We start from the raw sequence: 20,364 nt of genomic DNA, 5'->3' as shown, positions 1-20,364 counted from the left end.
ATGGAAATGTTTATCTTGTGCCACTGAATGTTGAAAGTGATTTTCTTTATTCATACAGGGGCTTGCAGCTTTATATCTCAGAGGACACTTGGGTCTTGGGACTTTCCAGCAGTGCTTAAACTGTTAAGACTTTGATAACTCTTGCAGATGAACTAAATGCTTTTTTGCATAAAGGAATGTACATGAGTCTTTGGGGAGCCAGGGGTAAAATGTTATGGTTCTAATGTAATACAATGTTGATAGGCTTAATACTGGTCCTTAAGGTCTGCTAAACCTGTGTTACAATGTTCAAGTTGTGAAATGATAAGAATAAGTCTTTGTATCTGGAAACTGGCTTAAAGAAATGTGTATGGTTGCCAGATTGACAAGGGGAGGATTGTTATGTCTAATACATCATGTCAACTTGCACTACAGTTTACAAGTTTAAGGGACTCAGTTAAACTAAGGGACTCAGCAGGGAGCCAGGGTCTTCACACTGTAAACATCCTGAGCTTGTGCAGGAGGAGGGTACAGACATGGTGTGAGTCTATGCCTGCCCTGGCGGAGTGGCAGTCTGCTTACAATATAAGAGAGGAGTAGAGGCATGTTCCCTGCCTTTTGTTCTTGCTGCTTTTGCTGTCTTCTGCCTTAGACTGTGTGTGCCACACCACCCTGCCTTGGAGCCAGCTGATTATGGACTGAAACCGCCATAAACTGTGAGCTAAATAAATCTTTTTTCCCTTAATTTTGCGTGTTGGGTATTTGTCTCAGCAATGAGAGAAAAGTAAGACACTCATCTTCAGACACTATGCTGGATACTCCATGTACATTATTCCTGGATACTTTATATACATTATTTTTAACACACTGGTCATAACATGAGGCCACAGATGTATGGTCTGATCCACAAGTCAGCTTTTTTTTTTCAATAAATTTACCTGTTTTATCCAAGTTTCTAATAAAGTTTATTGTTAGTTGCTTTTTAACATTTTTGTCTTCTCTGTTTTAATCCATCATTTTATTACATTATTATAGTCATATATCTTTTATATAAGGCAACTAATATTTTTTTCTCTGTTTTTGTTTTGTTTTGGTTTTGGTGCTACATGGCATCACTGTAACATGAAAAGAGGTAGGTTTATTTAATTTTCTGTGGAACATTTAGAGTGCATCGTTAAAGACATTCCATCGACCATAGAAAAATCTCAAATCAATGCTTTAAAGTGTTATTTTTTTTCTTTTCTAGTCTCTCTTTGGGAACTTAATAATTACTGTACATTTTCATTCTAGTCCTGTACATATTCCAATTCCTTCTTATATTTTACCTTTTTCTGTATCACATTTAGGAAAATCTATCTTCCATTTTATTAATCTTCCCTTTAGAGTATCTCATTTGGTATTTAAACCATTCATGGAATTTTACTTATTAAATCTTTTTTTTTTTTTAAGTACCGGGGAGCAAACTTATGACCTTGCGTCATCAGGCAGGCACTTACACCACTGAGCCAAATCAAATCCCCACTGTACTTATTAAACCTTCATACTGTAATTCCTAACTCTGCAAATAATGTTATGCTGCTTCTTTGTTCTATATATAAGAAAAAAAAAAACTCCAATGTCATTAGAATAGTTACCTCCCCTCCTGCTCTATACTGAAGACTAAACTCAAAGGTTTCACATTGAGCTACATCCAAGATCTTTCTGTTTGTTTCATTTTGAGAAAGAATCTTGCTAAGGGCTAAACTGCCCAGATTAGGTTCACACTTATATTCTTCCTGCCTCAGCTTCCCATAATGCTAGGATTACAAGTTTGCCATACTCAGCCAGAATAATTATTTTAACTTCCTACTAAAACATAATACAATTTTACAATATATAGGGAGAAAATTCAGGTTGGAAGAGGGTGTTTTTGGTCACCAGAATTAAATTTTTAAAATTTCTATTTTTGAGCCGGGTGTGGTGGCTCATGCCTGTAATCCCAGCACTTGGGAGGCTGAGGTGGGAGGATCTTGCGAGTTCAAGACCAGCCTGGGCTACAAAGTGAGCTTGAGGCCAGCCTGAACTGCATAGCAAAACCCCATCTCAAAAAAGACAAAAAAAAAAAAAATTTCTATTTTTATTTGTTTACAGTCTCCGCCTTTACTTTTAAATGGAAACAACACTAATATAGCACTTTATAAAATACTTTGATATACAACTGGTGAATGGATAAAGAAAATGTTTTTTAATACAATGGAGTTCTACTCTGCCATAAAGAATAAGCTTGAGACATCTGTAGGTAAGACCATACTCTTAAGTGAAATAAAACACACACACACACACACACACACACACACACACACACATATAAATACTACATGGTTTCTCTGGTGTGAGAAACTGAAAGTTTAAATAAGGGCCAAAATGCATGATAGGTATTGTGAAATAGGAAAAAAATGTTCAAATTGGGAGGGGAACGATGGTGGGGAGGGGGAAGGAAAGAAGGGAAAAGTTAAAAAAAATTAAAATGGATAAGCTTTTGTAGATGAGGAAAGAAGAAAGAGTTGAAGGGAGGGTAGAGGAATGGGGAAAATAAAACCTGACATTTGGTCAGAAGTGGGAGAACAATAGACGGAGGAAGGCAGGGCAGATGGGAGGGGAAAGGGATACAGAAAGAATTATACATGTACCAACTCCTCACAATGAATATAAGCATTATGTACTGGAAACATGGAAAAGGAAAAATAAAAAGGACAGAAGTAGAGGTAGTCAAGAACAAATGGAGACGGCATGGTGGCACATGCCACCTATAATCCCAGCTATGAGAAGTAGGAGAAAACGTCAAGCTCAGTCTGAGCATCTTAGTGATACCTTTATTCAAAATTATAAAATAAAATAAAATAAAGCTGCTCACTGGATTTTAAAGATATTATTACTAGTTTCTACACATTTGATTTATTTATTTTCCAATTTGGTTTTTTTATTGTTGTTTTTGGGTTTTTTTTTTGGTAGTGCTGGGCATCAAACTCATATATGCTATGCAAGAGCTCTACTGTTGAGCCACAACCCAAACCTTTTTATTTGCAGACAGACCTGCTATATTATTTAGGTAGGCTTGACGTTCAAATATCCTGCCTAAGCCTCCTAGTTCCTCCTGAGATTAAGCCTCCAACCCAACTGCTCTACTCATTTTTTAAAATATCTTATTCTTTCCCTGATATTTTGAGTCCCCTTATTTGATCTTGAATCATCTCAGTTCATATTCAATTAATAACTTCTTTTATGTTGTCATTTTATCATTTTGATATCATTAGGGTGCAATTCAACTTTATAAAATGTCACACTGATTCTTCCTATTTTCTGTTACTATGATTTCATTTTTAGATTCAGGTTTGTTTGTTTGTTTGTTTATTTATTTATTTATTTATTTATTTATTTATTTATTTATTTTGTCTTTTTATTGGTACCAGATTCAGGTTTTAGAAGTGTCCCTCCAAAAAGACTTTGCATTTGCTTCTGTATAACAATTCTATGTTGACTTTATGCCTTGGATATTACAGTATGAATTTAAATTTCTTTTGCCCAAACAATCCTAACATTCAAATTAACTAATTTATAGGTTAAAAACATGGATAAAACAGGTTTAATTAACAAGAAAAAAAATATACCTTTTCCGCTGAAGAACCTGTCAGGACAAAAGTTGAAAACACTGGAAGTGGATATTTGGTTTGAGGGTCCCAACATTCAATAGTGGCTCCCATAGGAAGGCAAAAGAGTGGTACAGATTCTGAGAGTGGAAAGGATTCATAATCATCTTCTGGATATCTAAAAATTAAACCTTTTGGAGAAAGGAAATAATGATAAACATTTACAGTAAAAGTTTTCTATAAATTATATGATACATGTTAAAAGGATATTTTATTTCAAATTTCATGGGAATATATATTTGTACAAAATTTCAAATCAAATCTTTTCTTGGTATAATGGAAATCAAAATGAACTAATAAATTTACTCTGTATATTTTACTTATAAACTCAGCTAATGATAAAAGAAACACTAAATATATCCCAGACTTGATCATCTATACTGATCAGTAATCTGAATATATTTTTTCCTACATATGCTAACACCTTGTGGAGAATGGTCAGATAGAGGAAAATTTACCAACTGTTTCAGTTACTCTTTGGGAAAAAAATTCAGGGAAGAGACAAGTGTTATAAAATAATGCCAAGGCAACAGAAATTATCACAATCCCTATGCTCATACTGAGCGAGAAGCAGTGTAAAAGGCATGCAACATGAAAAGTAATAAAACAGAAACATCTGAGGTTGAGTACAGAGTATGTGAGACTCAGAAAGCAGGAGCAGAAAGTACTCTGAGAATGGTTTTAAAAAGCCCCTTTGGAATAAAATAGCTCAATGGCATTAGTTAATTAGCTTCTAATGTTGCCAATATATAGAACTCTTCTAAGTTAAAAACTTGAAAATCAGTATCAGAATTTCCAAATTTAGTCTCCAAAACTCTGTAGTCTAAAATAAGTGTCTTGTATCAAATATTTAAATACTTTTATAAAGCTTCTTTCTGCAAGTTTTTAGATATCTTCTTCTCAACACACACACACACACAAAAAAAAAAAAAGAAAAAGAAATTTTAGGAAATCACATACAATCAACATACTACAGCAATATTAGCAGTATCATATTTTTAACTGATACTGAACTTGTATTGTTAGTGTTGCCTTTATTTTTATAACATAAATTAAATGGTTTGATTCATTAGTATGAATTTTTACAAGCAAACTCACGAATTTTCAGATATTAATTTGCCTGGCTTCCCTGAAAACTTCATTTCAAAACCTGTGCATATTCAAAGAGTTGTTGGCACTACTTCTTTTTACAAAGAAGTATTCCAGCATCTCTTCTATTTACAACTGGAGCATACCTGTATTTTCAGTTTTTATCCCACCATACCAGTGGGATGAAGAGGTCACACTTAAATCTTTACAGCCCTTGACACTTTACTGTGCAGTAACAATGTGGCGATAGCTTTCTCAAAAACTTCATGGCAGAAAAGTTTCTCAGGCCCTCCTCTCCTCCACATAGCTGATTCTTTGCAACAAGGGAGAAAGGAAGCAAGTCCACCTTTCATGGCAAGTAACATGTGGTTTCAAATAAGACACACAAAGATAAGAGAAGGAAATATAAGAAGTAAAGATGCAGTTTTCACCTTTCTGATTGCCAAAATATAAAAGGTCAGAGAGTAAGTAGTTTCCCATTAAATTGTTAAATCTATTAGTGTAGACGAAAAGCTTGAATGTTTTTACTCCACATACTCTTGCTTTGGGTAAAAGTTTAAATTTAATTAACAGCATATTTGGGGATGAGGGAACACATCTTGTACAACACAATTCATTAAAAAAAACTTATGCTTTACATGCTAAAATTATAGCAAATTTAGTTTATGAATAAAGAAATCCCACAAACTACTTAAGGGAATATAATTTGTCTCTCCTAGCTAAATGTTAATGCATACCAATAACTACAGAAACAGAGACAAATCTTTAATTCACTTACCAGCTTTATATGCTATTGCATTTGAAGCAGGCACAGATTTCTTGTAACACAAAAACACACTTGAACCCCACTGTAAAACAGAAATTAAGGGTTAGAAAAGACAAAATGAAGAGAAGTTATTTTCTTGAATGTCATCTGAAGCTTTTGATTATTCAGGAGAATCCCTTGAAAACCTAAGCTTATAGGGCTGGGGATTTAGCTCACTGGTAAGCCATGTGTTTAGCATGTGTAAGGGTCTGTGTTCAACTCCCAGCAATACCAACTACAACACAACCTTGTGTTCATCAAACAGACTATATAGTATGAAATACAGCACAGCATTGTTGAGAAAAAAAGATAGTCTCAAAAAAGAACCTTTCAATCATTCAGAGACTACTTCAGCTTGAAAAAGAACAAAGTGGAGTAAACAATAAAGCCCACAGCAGGAGAGCCTGGAATCTAAGCTATGAAGGCACCAAATGTAGAGACCACTGCAATAGCTACACATCACCTCTGCCTGCACCAGTTACATTCAGGTAGTTCAATCTGAAGATATTTTTCAAAATAAATCTGACTAAAGAATCAACTTTAAAGGACAGGCAGGGCCTGCTTGCAGTGGAGTCTTCTTTGCTGCAGTCCTGGTGCCCCAACACTGCTGTGCTCTGCGCTGCCCAGTCCAGGCCACCCACCACCCCATGTAGCCCACTTCTGCTGGCACTCATAAAACCAGATTTAAAAAAATAATAAAACCCATCTTTAAAAAAAGTCAATTTAAGGCCAGACATGGTGGTGCATGCCTGTAATCCCAGCACTTGGGAGACTGAGTCACGAGGACTGCTGCAAGAGCTACAAATGAGTTCAAGTCTAATTTGAACTGCTTAGTGAAATCCTGTTTCAAAAAAAAACTACTGTTGATTTGTTTTTGAAATCCAGTATCATCCTTGTAGTTTTATTTTATTGTTTTCTTTCAAAGAAAAACTAAAATGTAAGCATGCAAAAATGCAGTATTTATTTATTTAATTTTTTTGGGGGGGTACCAGGAATCAAACTTAGGACCTTGTGCTTTCCATGCAGGTGCTTGCGCCACTGAGTTATATCCCTGATCCCTTTATTTACTCTAAGGCAATATTTTTAAAAATGTTAGGACAACTCTCATTGTCTCAAATGTCTTCAATTGCCTTTGCAGACACTGATAAACACAGACAATATTAGGATTTACCACAAAAAAAGAGGAAAGGGGCTGACTTATAATACTTTTTCTGGATTTATTCTAAATCATCAGATAAAATTTTTAAGAATTAGTCAATCATAAAACGAGCTAATAGTAATAAAAACAATAATCATAAAAATATGACAAGAAACTACTTGCATAGGATACGTATATATACCAATTCTCTGCAAGGAATGCATTTACTATGTATTGCAAACATATACAGTACTAATTAAAACAATCTAGTAATTAACATTGAGACCAAAAAGTATCTCTTTTGTTTTCAAATGAAACTTTAAAAATAAAACAACTTCATTCTTACCATTCCACAATTTAAGTTTTTGTCAACTTTGCAGAAAGTATGAGGAGGGGTTTCTCCTTTGCTGGTCACAATAACACAGATATCAGTTACAGCCAAGGAATTCTGGGGTCGAACCGGAGGAGCCCTTCGGTAAGTGACAAAGATTCTCTGTGAAGTAGTGGAACTATTGTTGACATTGGCACAACGACCGTAGGGTGTAGCTTGGATCACTTCACATCCTGGAATAAGCCTTTCTTTCCCTTCGTATAAAACTCTGCACAGCAGGGAGAGGAAGGAAAGAAACACAGACTTCAGATTCATGCTAGTTTTCTTCTTGAAACAAAACTCCAGCCTTCTCCATTGTTTCTCAATTCTGAGTTACAAACCACACACAACAAAATTATTATAATATATTAATTTAAATATAAATATAGATCTCTGAATTATTTTTTAAAAGCTATCTTATAATTTAAGAAGCATAAATAGAATCAAATAATTTTTTATTGACACTACAAACATTTTCAGGTCAATCCTTTAAGTTTGATCAGGTATTCAGATGTTTTCACAAAAAAATTTCTGTGCAATTTGTCTCATGTATTTACCTTTAAAAAGTCCTCTGAAAACTGGGCATGGTGGCACATATCTATTACCCCAGCATTCAGGAGGCTGAGGCAGGAGAATTGCCATGAGTTCAAGTGTGGCCTGGGCTACCCAATGAGTTCAAGGCCAGCCTGAACTATATAGCAAGACCCTGTCTCAAAATTAATTAATTAATTAATTAATTAGAATAAATAGCCAGGGGTGGAGGCACACACCCATGATCCCAGCACTTGGGAGGCTGAGGCAGGAGGACTGCTGCAAATTCAGGCCAAACTGGGCAGGCTACAAAGTGAGTTCAAAGCCAGCCTGAACTGCATAATGAAATTGTTTCAAAAAGATTTAAAAAAATAATAATAATAATAATAACCTCTGAGCATGATGGCACATGCCTATACTGTCAGCACTTAGAAAGCTGAGGCAGGAGGATCACAATGAGTCTGAGGCCAGCCTGTGCTACCCAGTGAGGTCAAGTCTAAAATCCTGACTCAAAACTACAAAACATTATTTAACGAAATTTTAAAAGTTACTAAATTAATAAAGACATCTCATTTTAAGACAGTATCGGTAAGATGGTAGCATTCCCCAAACAAATCTACAAAGTCAAGGCACTTCACAGCTGATCCTAAAGTTCATTCAGAAATTCATGGGCCCCAGAACAGCCCAAGCAATCTGGAAAAAGAACAAAGTTAAAGACTCAAAATCCCCTACTTCAAAACACACTAAAACCCCACGGTAATCAGAACAATCTAGTGCAGAACAGTGTACATCAGTGGAACAGAATGAAGAGGCAAAATTTAGCCCTTACATTATACTCAATTCAACAACATTTTTCAAGGCAACTCAATGGAAAATGAAAGTTCTTTCAAAAATTGGTGCTGGGAAAAGAAAAAAAAGATAAACAATATGGGGCTGGGGGTTTAGCTCAACAACACAAGCGCCTGCCTGGCAAGCACAAGGTTGTGAGTTCAAACCCTGGTACTCAAAAAAAAAAAAAAAATTGGTGCTGGAACAATTGGATATTCACGTGAAATTATATACATTATATACAAAGTGTGAAATTAGATCTCTTTCTTACACTATAAATCAGAACATTCAAAATGAGATCAAATAAGGTTTGGTTTTGTTTTTTTTGAGATCGTATCTATGTTCCTTAGCCTGGCCTCTAACTAGTACTGTGGTAAACAAATACCAAAACAAACACCACCCAGCATTTGGAGGCAGATTTCTTTGATATCTATGAGCACTGATTGGGATCACTCCGAAAATAGCAGCCCGGATCTCTGGTGGCCTAGGGCTTTTATATGATGCACAAGCAGAAGGCACAAAGGTGAGACAGAACAGCTTGGCAGTTCTGGTTAGGCAGCAGAGTGAGATTATGGATTACAAGGCTACATTAGAACACCTTGTTACAATCAAATGTCCTGTATGCTCAGTTACCCTCTCATGGTTACAGGGGTCAAGAAAGTAACTATAAGGCCATGAAGCAGTTACAGAGCAAGACACTTTCAAAAGAGCAAAGTTTTAAAAAGAACAATTTCTCTTTTACAATTTTTGCTTCACTCTAGAGATCCTTCTACCTCAGCATCTCAATTATTGTCATACATCACTGTGCCCACCAGATTTGTTTTGTTTTGTTTCCTTACAGTTCAGACATCAAATCCAGGGTCTTTGCACTCAGCTATATCCAGTCCTTTTTTATTTTAAATTTTGAGACAAGGTCTCACTAAATTGCTAAGTTACCCAGGCTGGACTCAAATTTACAATTCTCCTGCCTCAGCCTCCCAAAGTGCTGGGATTACAGCTGTGTGCCACCACACTTACAGCAGTTTTTGTTTTGTTTTGTTCTGTTTGAGACACATCTCTGTAGTGTATGCTGGCCTTGACCTAGCTTATGTAACCCAGATTGGCCTCAAATTTACAGCAATCCTCCCACCTTAGCCTCCTGAGTACTGGGGTTACAGGTATGCACGCCCATGCCTGGTTTTGTAGTTCTAAAGATGAGAACTAACACCATGTAACTCCTAGGGAAAGAGAAGGAAAAATTGTTTGTGATTCTGTGAAACCTTTGTGACCAAGCATCCTTAAACATAAAAAGTACAGCAATAAGATAGATCACATCAAAATTGAAAATATCCATCCTACAACTGCCATCAATAAAAATGAAAAGAAAATCCACATTATGTGAGAAATGTATATAACTGACACATGTAACTAGAGAATTCTTTTCAGAATATATAAAGAACTCATGTAATTCATTAGAAAAAGACAACAAGCACAGGGTAGATTAAGGATAAATGGGAATTCTCTGTATTAGTTTTGCAGCTCTAATGTAAAATTATTTTAAAATAAAATGTTTTGTTTCTTAAAATGTGAGCAGGGGCCTGGGATGTAGCTCAGTGAAACAGCACTTGCCTGGCAAGTGCGAGGCCCTGGGTTTGATTCCCAACACAAAAAAATAAATAAATAAATAAAAAGTGAGCAAAGACTATGAATCAGTATTTGTCCAAGGAAGATACACAAATGGCCAGAAGCACATTTTAACCATCTGGGAAGTGTAAATCAAAACCACAAGAGGAGAATAGGTATTCAGATCAGTGGTACAGCAGTGCCTAACAGGCTCTAAATTCTAAATTCAATGCCCAGTGCTTTCTGGGGGAGGCACAAGAGATACCAATTCACATCCACTGGGCTAGCTATAACCAAAAAGATAAATGACAAATGTTGCTGAGGATGTAAAGAAATTGAAATCCTCATACACTGTTAGTGGAAATCAAGTGCTTAAAAGTACACTTTGGAGTTGAGCATGGTGGCACATGCCTGTAATCCCAGCACTCTGGAGGCTGAAGCAGGAGGGATCACAAGTGGAGGCCAGCATGAACTATATAGTGAGACTCTGTCTCAAAAACAAACCAACAAAAAACACTAGGACAATTCCTCAAAAGGTTAAACCATTTCCACATAACCTAGCAAGTCTCCTCACTCAATGGCAATGAAAACAGATACCTATACAAAATTTGTACACATTGCTGGGTGTAGCGACATGCACGCCTATAATTTCAGCACTTGGCAGGCTGAGGAAGGAGGATTGCCATGAATTTGAGGCCAGCCACAACTACATAGTGAGTTCAAAGCCAGCCTGAACTACACAGTGAGACTCTGTCCCAAAAAAGAAAAAAACAAAACAAAACAAAAAAAAAACTGGTATACAAAAAATTCATAAAAGTATTAGTAATAGCAAATAAGAAAAATCAAACATCCATCAACTAATGAATGAAATTAAAATGTGGTGGCCACAAAACAGAATAAAAGAGAATGAAGCAATAATACCAGCAAAAAAAAAGGAATGAAGCTGTAATACCAGCTACTCAGAAGGCTAAAGCAAAAGGGCTGATGTTCAAGGTTACTCTAGACAACTTAGTGAAACTCTGTCTCAAAATAAAAAATAAAAAGGGCCAGGGATACAACTTAAGTGGTAGAGTGCCTCTGTGTACAAGCCTTAGCACCACTAAAAACAGAAACAAACTAGTAAACAGTACAACATAGGCCGGGTGTGGTGGTGTACCTGAAATCCCAGCACTCACAAGGCTGAGGTATCACTGTTGAGTTTGAGGTCAGCCTGGGCTACAAAGTGAGTTTAAGGTCAGTATGAATTGTACAGCAAAATCCTGTTTAAAAAAATAAAAAACCAAAGTAGTACAACATGGATGAACCTAAACATGTTAAGTGGAAGAAGTATGTTAGGTGGAAAAAGACATATGGCATAATTATATACACATGTCCAACACAGGACAACTTGGAGAGAACCTGTCTCAAAAAATGAATGGGCTGGGGATGCCCTTAGTGCAACCACCCTGGGTTCAACTGGGTGTGGGGGTTAAAACTAAGATAGTTTGGGACAAATGTGCATGGAATGAGTATTTTAAAATATGTGGAAGTATTAGACTTTTATTGTTTATGCAGAAACCTGTCTGGGAAGCACGCTGAAGTATTTACAGAGGAACTCTCAAGACATCTCTAGTGTTCTTTTAAGTCACTTCATAAATATGGAAAAACATTTGTTGGTGAAAAATATATTATTCATTACACTATAATTATCACCTAGAAGCAAAGGGTACTTGTGCTTATTATAGCACTTTATGATTACATTTCATTTTATAGATTTTTGACACTTTGAAATCTTTCAAAAATTGTAACAGTTGGAAAAGCAAATCAATTTAAAGAGAAATAAAGGAGGGGGTCAGGGATTTAGCTCACTGGCATAAGTGCCTGCCTGGCAACTGCAAGACCCTGAATTCAATCCTTGGTACAAAAAAACAAAACAAAATGAAAGGGCGGGGGAGGAAGAGAGAGAGAGAAAGAGAAATAAAGGAGGGCTGGGGGAGAATTAAAGGAGGGCTGGGGATATAGCTCAGTGGCATAGTGCCCACCTGGCAAGTGTGAGGTCAATTACCGCTACCAAAAAAAAAAAAAAGAGAGAGAGAGAAATAAAGGAAAATAAGAACTCTGAATAAGAGCCTGTTATGTCTTAATAAACACATCTAATATTGAAGCCTTATAAAGTTTTCACTCATTAATTGGAATGGCTTTATTCTGGGATGTTTGATATTATGGCCTGTGATGCAATGAACAGCTATTTTGAAGAAAACAAGACATCATAATAACTAGTGGTGATTTAATACCATCTTGTTTTAAAGCCCCACCAAACTATGCTTCTTCTGTCTCCATTGGTTTTATCATGTTGTATCTTGCTAGATTTTATCATATGTGGTAGTATAAACAAAAACTGTTATAGGCAAAGAGACAATATAGAAACCATTGTTCATTTTTCTGTTAGCTGGTTCTAAATACTCTACAATGCTCTCATCCACTTGAATGGTGTTACACTGTCTTGATATGTTTGATGCTATAGCATATGAAGTTATATTCAAATATTTCAAGGAAAAAGACACTATGGTAACTACTATTAAGTCGAGTTATTTGGTGGTGAAGCACTAGGTTGCTGAAACTGTCATGCTTTGACCTGTATTGTTATGTTGTTATGCCCTCTTTTATCTCAACCTCTCCCTTATTCATTAAAAAATTATTTAATTTTTTTTAATTTCTTTTTTAAACTAAGGAGAAAAAAATCAAAAAAACTAGCAGGATATATTATAGTAACTTTTTTTGATTTCCTATTAACTTGATTTGAAGTCCTATAATACTCCCACTATCTTGTTTTGACTGATTAGACTGTTCCGCTCTGTATGATAGTATTAAGTATCAGAGTACAGGCAACTACTTTGAAGGCAGTAAGATTCACTATGATGCTCATTCTGGTTTGACTATTATCCTCTTTTGAAGTTCTGTAAGGTTTACAATGTTTAGGTTTTATTGGTCTTGTTCTCTACTGTTTTGTTCAACTTTATAATACCTAATGAGATAGACAATTCTTCTTAAGGAAGCAAGAGGCATTATGGTAACCATTGTTGATAACTCCTGTACTCTGTTTTTACATCATGTGCTATGTCTATCCTTGGTTTTGATGGATAGCTTTGTTTTATCATGTTTGATTTCATTCTCTTACAAAAAAAAAGTAATAAGATCTATGGGAGCAATAAAACCCAAAATGTGTAAATTTTGTTGTAATAAAGAGAGAGGAAAAAAAAGTGCCCTAAAGGACACAACAGCAAGTGTGTTTAGGTGTGTTAAATAGATGACCATATTAATGTTTTTGATTGGATCATTGAACACAACTATTTGTAGTCTCACTGTTTGAATGTTCACTTTGTATGCTTTGATCCTGTGATCTGAATCACCGTTTCTAAGATGATAGTGTGTAATCTATTAACTGGTGATAGCTTACTGGTTTTTTTTTGTAGTTCTGTATTACTTGTACCCTTACACTGTTTTGTTTTGTTCTGTTTTCTTTTTCCTTTTAAATAAAAAAAAAATACCACCCTATTTAAATTACACTTTATAGAATACAGTAGTTGGTATTTCCATGGGAACATCAGATTTTACAGTTCAGTATCTTTTCCTGAAAAATACCACTATTACAAATATTCCTGATTTAACAGTGGAGTCACAGTCTTACACCTCAGTCATTAAACAAGTTGGTCACTAAATGAGGAATTTTATATAATATATACAATATTCAGAACAAAAAATGGTCAAAGGAAACTCCTATTTTGTAACTTTACTTTTATTTGCATAACTCTTACATGCAGTACTGTACTGTATAACACAACATAAAACTGTAGTAATATACTGTACAATCTGCAAAAATTACAGTACTATATAACAAGTTGTACTGTACAAAATAAAGACAGTGTGGCGCTATAAATAAGATGTACAGAACCGTACCAAAAAAAAACGACAGGTCATAAGTCCAAGCAGTAGGTTTTATGTGCAAATAGTCATTAAACATATAGATTGTTAAAACAAGAAATAACTGAAAAGAAAAATCTGTATTTCTTTTTTTTTTTTTTTAATTTTTTTTTTTGTCTTTTTCTTTTTTATTGGTATCAGGGATCGAACTCATGACTGCCTGCTTGCAGGGCAGGCGCTTATGCCGCTGAGCTAAATCCCCAGCCCCCAAAAATCTGTATTTCTATAAATATCTCTATCTGTATTTCTATAAATATCTCTTCTCAGTTTATAAAACAGTAACAGGGCCACAACTTGGCAATACTGTCTCCATTTAATTGAGTGAGAGGAGTGTGTGTGGCTTTTTTGTTTTTGGTTTATTTGGGGTTTTTTTTGCTGCACTGGACACTAAACCCAGGGCGTTTTCATAGAAGTACATCCCCATCTCTTTTTTGAGGCAGGGTCTCAGTCACTAAATTGTCCAGACTGATCTCAAATTTGAGATATCATGTCTGAGCCTGCCCAAGAGCTGGGATTACAGGTGTACCACCACATCCAGGTCATTTTTGTGTCTTTATGATAGCTATGAGGTCTTTTAAAACTTACTGGACTAGAGGCTAGGGATTTAGCTCAGCGGCATAAGCGCCTGCCTTGCAAGTGTGTGGTCATGAGTTCGATCTACAGTACCGATAAAAAAAGAAAAAGACCAAAAAAAGACCAAAAAAACCCCCAACTTAACTGGACTAAGGAAAAAATGGGGAGGATGAGAACATATCAAAATATTTAAGTGGATATTAACAATTATTTGACCTACGGGTTATTTAGTGGTAAAGCACTAGGTTGCTGAAACTGTCATGCTTTGACCTGTATTGTTATGTTGTTATGCCCTCTTTTATCTCAACCTCTCCCTTATTCATTAAAAAATTATTTATTTTTTTTTATTTCTTTTTTAAACTAAGAAGAAAAAAAAAACTAGCAGGATATATTATAGTTGCCTTTTTGATTTCCTATTAACTTGATTTGAAGTCCTATAATACTCCCACTATCTTGTTTTGACTGATTAGACTGTTCCGCTCTGTATGATAGTATTTAAGTATCAGAGTACAGGCAACTACTTTTGAAGGCAATTAAGATTCACTTGATGCCCATTCTGGTTTGACTATTATCCTCTTTTGAAGTTCTGTAAGGTTTACAATGTTTAGGTTTTATTGGACTTGTTCTCTACTGTTTTGTTCAACTTTATAATACCTAATGAGATAGACAATTCTTCTTAAGGAAGCAAGAAGCATTATGGTAAACATTTGTCTAGCCTTGGTTTTGAGTGACAGCTTTGTTTTATCATGTTTGATTCTATTCTCTTACAAAAAAAAGTATTAAGATCTATGGGAGCAATAAAACCCAAAATGTGTAAATTTTGTTGTAATAAAGAGAGCAAAAAAAAAAGTGCCCTAAAGGATACAACAGCAAGTGTGTTTAGGTGTGTTAAATAGATGACCATATTAATGTTTTTGATTGGATCATTGAACACAACTATTTGTAGTCTCACTGTTTGCTCACTTTGTATGCTTTGATCCTGTGACCTGAATCACCAATTCTAAAATGATGGTATGTAATCTATTAACTGGTGATAGCTTACTGTTTTTTTTGTACCCTTACATTGTTTTGTTTTGTTCTGTTTTTTTTTTTCTCTCTTTTTTTTTAAGAGAACATTTTCCATCATGGTTAAATAAAAGACTGTAACTCTAGCAAACCTATACCAGAAATTATAAAGAGATGGTAGAGAACTGTAAGATGTTTATGAAAGGCTCACTTGTAACGCCAAAGAACCTAATTATTTAAGTAATAATTTTATTTTTAAATTGTGCCCCGAAAGCACAAAGAACAGCAATCTTTAGAAATTCATATTTATGACTGGTGTGGTGGGGTTCAAAAGATGGCTAAAAGAAGGAACAGTGAAGGCTGCACACAGGGTGACACCAGATTGTACTGCCTTAAACTGACTACCTGCCACATCCTCATACCCCAATTATGTTTGTCAAAACCGGAATGCTTCTTTGTCAAACAAGTTCAGAACTTCCTAAAAATGCAAGGAACTCTTCAAAACATAGTGTCTCAGCTAGGTGCAGCAGAGACGCCTGCAGCCCCAGCTACTTTGGAGGCAGAGGTGAAAGAATAACAAGTTCAAGGTCAGCTGGAGCAAGGCAACGAGACTGTATCTCAAAAAGTCCGTCAGTATAGCTTCTCATTCCATTAATTAATAAGCTTATCTAGTAAATACAACAGAAATGAATTTACATTTCATGATCTACTGCCTTCATTTCAATGTTCTTTTAAAAAGAAATCACCTAACAAAGTGCAATACAGAGAAATTCAGGGAGGGTATGCACAGATATGCAATATATTACTATATTTGAGTCTAAAATAATAATAAAACCAACAGAATTTCAAACTTCTACTACTAAGCGCAAGGTACTGAGTGAGATTCCCAGTAACGACAAAAAAAAAAATCTTCTACTACTAAGGTGACATCTTAAATAATTTTTTTGCCCTAACTATAGCAAAAAAAAAAAAAAAAAAAAGAAAGAAAGAAAGAAATAAAAAATCACCATACCCAATATCTATAAGGGGTGGTTTATCTCTTCCTCTCTTATAACACAGGAAAAGTTCTGGGCTTTTGAGACTTCCATAATTCAAGTTTGCTTGGAGAGCTGACGGAGTGGCTTCAACACATGTATAGCCTTCAGGTACCTCTTCCCCAGCTGATTTGATAATAATGGCAATGTCTGTAATTGGAGCCTTAGGCCCAGCTGATTTAATATCCAAACGATTAATTTCTTGATCCAAAGGAGTAGATGTGTCAGTAAGACCTGCCACAACAAAGTAGTCTGTAACTCTTGGTCCTTTGTCTTCTATCATGGCTGTTACTTTCTTTCCTAAATGAGGGGTTGGAAGAAATAAAATCAGTTGAATGAAATATTTTATCATGACTTAATAAAATTAAAATAACCTAGAGTCAACAATAATCAATTAGTATATTCCTAGTTAAATTTTTTTTTTTTTTTTCTTTTTTGGTACCAGAAATCAAACACAATATCCTGCTTCCCAGGCAGGCACTATGCCACTGAGCTATAACCCTGGCCTTCCCAGTTAAATTTATAATCAAACTGTCACTTTACAGAATGCTTTTATCATACTGTCAGCTTTTCCTCCTGCAAAGTATGTTAATTTATAACATACCTATGATCATTTCATGTGCCTAATTCTTTACCTAAGTGTTAATAGATGGGTTATGAGTGCTGTCCTTTGAGCAAAATACTTTTGTTTTGTTTTTGAGACAGGGTCTTGCTGTATAGTTTAGGCTAGCCTAGAACTCACTATGTAGCCCAGGCTGGCCTCAAACTCACAGTGCTCCACCTGCCTCAGCCTCCCAAGTGCTGGGATTACAGGCATGTGCAACAAGCAAAATACAGTTAATGAACAATATAGTCAGGTCATACTTTTTAAAATTAACTTTTAAGTTATAGTAGTCCTAGAGACAAAATCTCACATTCAAACAAACAACTTGAGTGGATCAGTCAGTACATAACACAGAAAATAAAGGAAATATGGGTTGGGAGTATGGCTCAGTGGTAAGAGGACTTGCCCAGCGTATGTTCAATCCACAGCACCATCAAAATAAAAATAAAGGAAATATTAATAAGCATAATTAAAGCTGTTTTATAACAATCCAATTAGAACTCTTGTTGCTTATAAGCAACCAACTACCTAAACACCATCTAAAATACTAGTTTTGGAATCTTAAATATTTCATTTATAAATATCACACAGAGCATAAGAAACTAAATCAAAAAAAGATAAAATGAACATAAAATACACATTTAAGAGATCAGCTACTACATGATAGAAACACAGAGAATATGAATGCTGAGTCAAGATTTCACGTGTATATATGTGGTAGTGAAGACTGAACCCAGGGGTTCACACATGCAAGGTAAGTGTCCTGCCACTGAGTTACACCCCCAGCCCTTTACTTTATTTTTGAGATTAAACTCTCAGACTGGGGATCCTTCTCCATCAGCCTCATAAATAGCTGAGATTACAGAAGTATGCCATCACACCTGGCAAGTCAAGATTTTTACTGTCTTCAAATCTAATACCTCTAAATATAAAATCGAGCTCCTGCAGTTTTAAATATTTCCATAGGCCTTAATATACTTTATCAAAACAATTATACTGAGATCTCATTTAAACATGCAATGTAATACACATACTTAGCCAGGCATGGCAGCACATGCCTGTAATTCTAACACTCAAAACAATTATACTGAGATCTCATTTAAACATGCAATATAATACACATAGCCAGGCATGGTAGCACACACCTGTAATCTAGCACTCGGGAGGTTGACGCAGGAGGATCCTTGAGAGCGCATGATCAGTCTAGGCTACAAAGTGAGCCCAAAACCAGCCTGAACTGCATAGTAAACATCCTGTCTCAAAAAACAAAACAGAACAAACAACACACTATTCTCTCTCTCCATAACCACTCCCACTCCTCCCTAAGCAGCAAACCACCTGTTTTCTTTTCAATTAAAAAAAAAACAGTTATAGAACATTTTATTTAAAATTTACTGTTCAAACTGTTTTTTGAAACAGGGTCTTGTTTGAGGCTAGCCTCAAACTCACTTATGTAGCCCTGCTGGCCTCAAACTCACAGATCCTCCCAAATTATCCGATTATAGGTGTGAGCCACCACACCCAGTTTTGTTCAAACGTTCAAATACAACACAAGTGGCAAAAAATAGTTAACACACAACTATATTAGTTTCTAGAATTTGTATAAACAGAACAATACAATATGTATTCTTTTGAGGGGTGTCTGACTTCTTCCACTCATAATTATTGACTCATCCATGTGACTCCCTTTATCAAACATACATTCCTTTATTGATAAGTAAGTAGTCTTCCACTGTATGCATTACTACAGTAATTTATCCATTCAGGTACGTCAATAAATACAGATAGTTGGTTATTCCAGTTTGAAGCTATTACAATACAAATAAAGCTGCCACTGAAACACATACACAAGCTTTAAAGACATTTGCTTTTAGGGCTGAGGATGCAGCTCAGTAGCTCAAGCACCTGCCTGGCAAGTGCAAGGTCCTGAGTTTGATTCCAAGTTTAAAAAAAAAAAAAAGGTAGGACATATGCTTTTAACTATTCCATTCCTCAAATGGAATGGCTGGATTACCTGATAAATATATGTTATTTTGAAAAATGGTAAATAGTTCTTTAAAGTAAGCATACTACCTTACCAATCTTACCAGCACATGAGAGTTCACGTTTCTTTCAACATTTCATAGTCAGGCTGTTTTTGTTTTGTTTTGTTTTTGGTACAGAGAATTGAACTCAGGGCCTTGTGCCTGCCAGGCAGGCACTATACTGCTGAGCTATATCCCTGGCCCAATAGTCAGTTATCAGACATTCTAAATTCCACTTCTGTACATAATAGGTATGGAATGATATGAAACTGTGGTTTCAATCTGCATCCCTCTGGTAACTAATAATGCTCAATATATTTTCCCATAGTTGTGAGTCACATAATGTTGACATTTTGGTCAACAGAAGACTGCAATATGACAGCACTCCCCAAATTTCTATCACCTAATGACCTTTTGCCATCTTAAGTTTATAAAACATTCTTAAAAAAAAAAATCACACCCCATTCTATGAGCAACAAAATCGCCTACCCACGTCTTAGAAAATACATATATTATATATACATATAGTTTGCTTGCTGGTTTGTTTGTTTGAGACAGGATTTCACTATGCAGTTCAGGCTGGTCTTGAACTCAATATATTGCGCAAGCTGCTTTTTTTTTTTTTTTTTTTTTGTTACAGAGCATAAAACAGAATAAAACCAATCAAAACAAACCAGTGTAAAAGTTACAGAACTTCAAAACACTGCAAAATCAATAATAGTTACCATGCCTTTTGATGTCTTCAAAATAGCTGCAGATAACTTCAGAGGTAGTAAAAACTGAACAGAGTAGAATAAAAATAGAAACAAAATAATGAATGTAATAAAGGACTCCACAACAAGCCTATAGTAAATCCAAAATTGCTACCGTACTATATTTTGCCATCCTCAAAATTTACTCACTTTTGTTTTGTTTGATTATGTCAAATCGGATGGCAGGAGCAGCTATTTAGGTGGGAGTTGAATTTGCAGCACTCTTCCTGCCTCTGCCTTCCAAGTGCTGAGATTACAGGCATGTGCCACCACACCTGGCTAGAACAGAATCCTTATTGAAAAGACTGTACTTGTTTTTCATGGATCTATCTTCTTGGGTGAAATTTCTGTTCAAATCTTTTAACTGCTTTTTAATTGCATCTT

The 20,364-nt window shown here is 35.4% G+C and overlaps 1 protein-coding gene across 2 annotated transcripts in view; it reads right to left on the bottom strand.

Moving 5' to 3' along the window:
- Dennd4c (DENN domain containing 4C) overlaps positions 1–20,364 on the bottom strand; it is a 123,008-nt gene that overhangs the window by 79,445 nt on the left and 23,199 nt on the right. Inside the window, exons 2-5 of one of the 2 annotated variants that reach the window (XM_063251722.1) lie at positions 16,579–16,900; positions 7,044–7,296; positions 5,533–5,602; positions 3,627–3,796 (exon numbers count right to left, since the gene is read on the bottom strand). In XM_063251722.1, the coding sequence (XP_063107792.1) occupies positions 3,627–3,796; positions 5,533–5,602; positions 7,044–7,296; positions 16,579–16,883 (798 nt within the window). In that variant the 5' untranslated portion in view covers positions 16,884–16,900. Of the gene's footprint in view, positions 1–3,626; positions 3,797–4,900; positions 5,045–5,532; positions 5,603–7,043; positions 7,297–16,578; positions 16,901–20,364 lie in introns of those variants that run through there. The other variant, XM_063251727.1, reaches the window with a different exon arrangement.

The sequence above is a fragment of the Cavia porcellus genome, unplaced genomic scaffold (assembly GCF_034190915.1).
Source record: "Cavia porcellus strain 051 isolate PalLab524CR breed Dunkin Hartley unplaced genomic scaffold, mCavPor4.1 scaffold_1, whole genome shotgun sequence".
Taxonomy (NCBI): Eukaryota; Metazoa; Chordata; class Mammalia; order Rodentia; family Caviidae; genus Cavia; species Cavia porcellus.
Note: the sequence above shows the minus strand (reverse complement) of the source record. Positions and strands in the feature narration are given on the sequence as shown.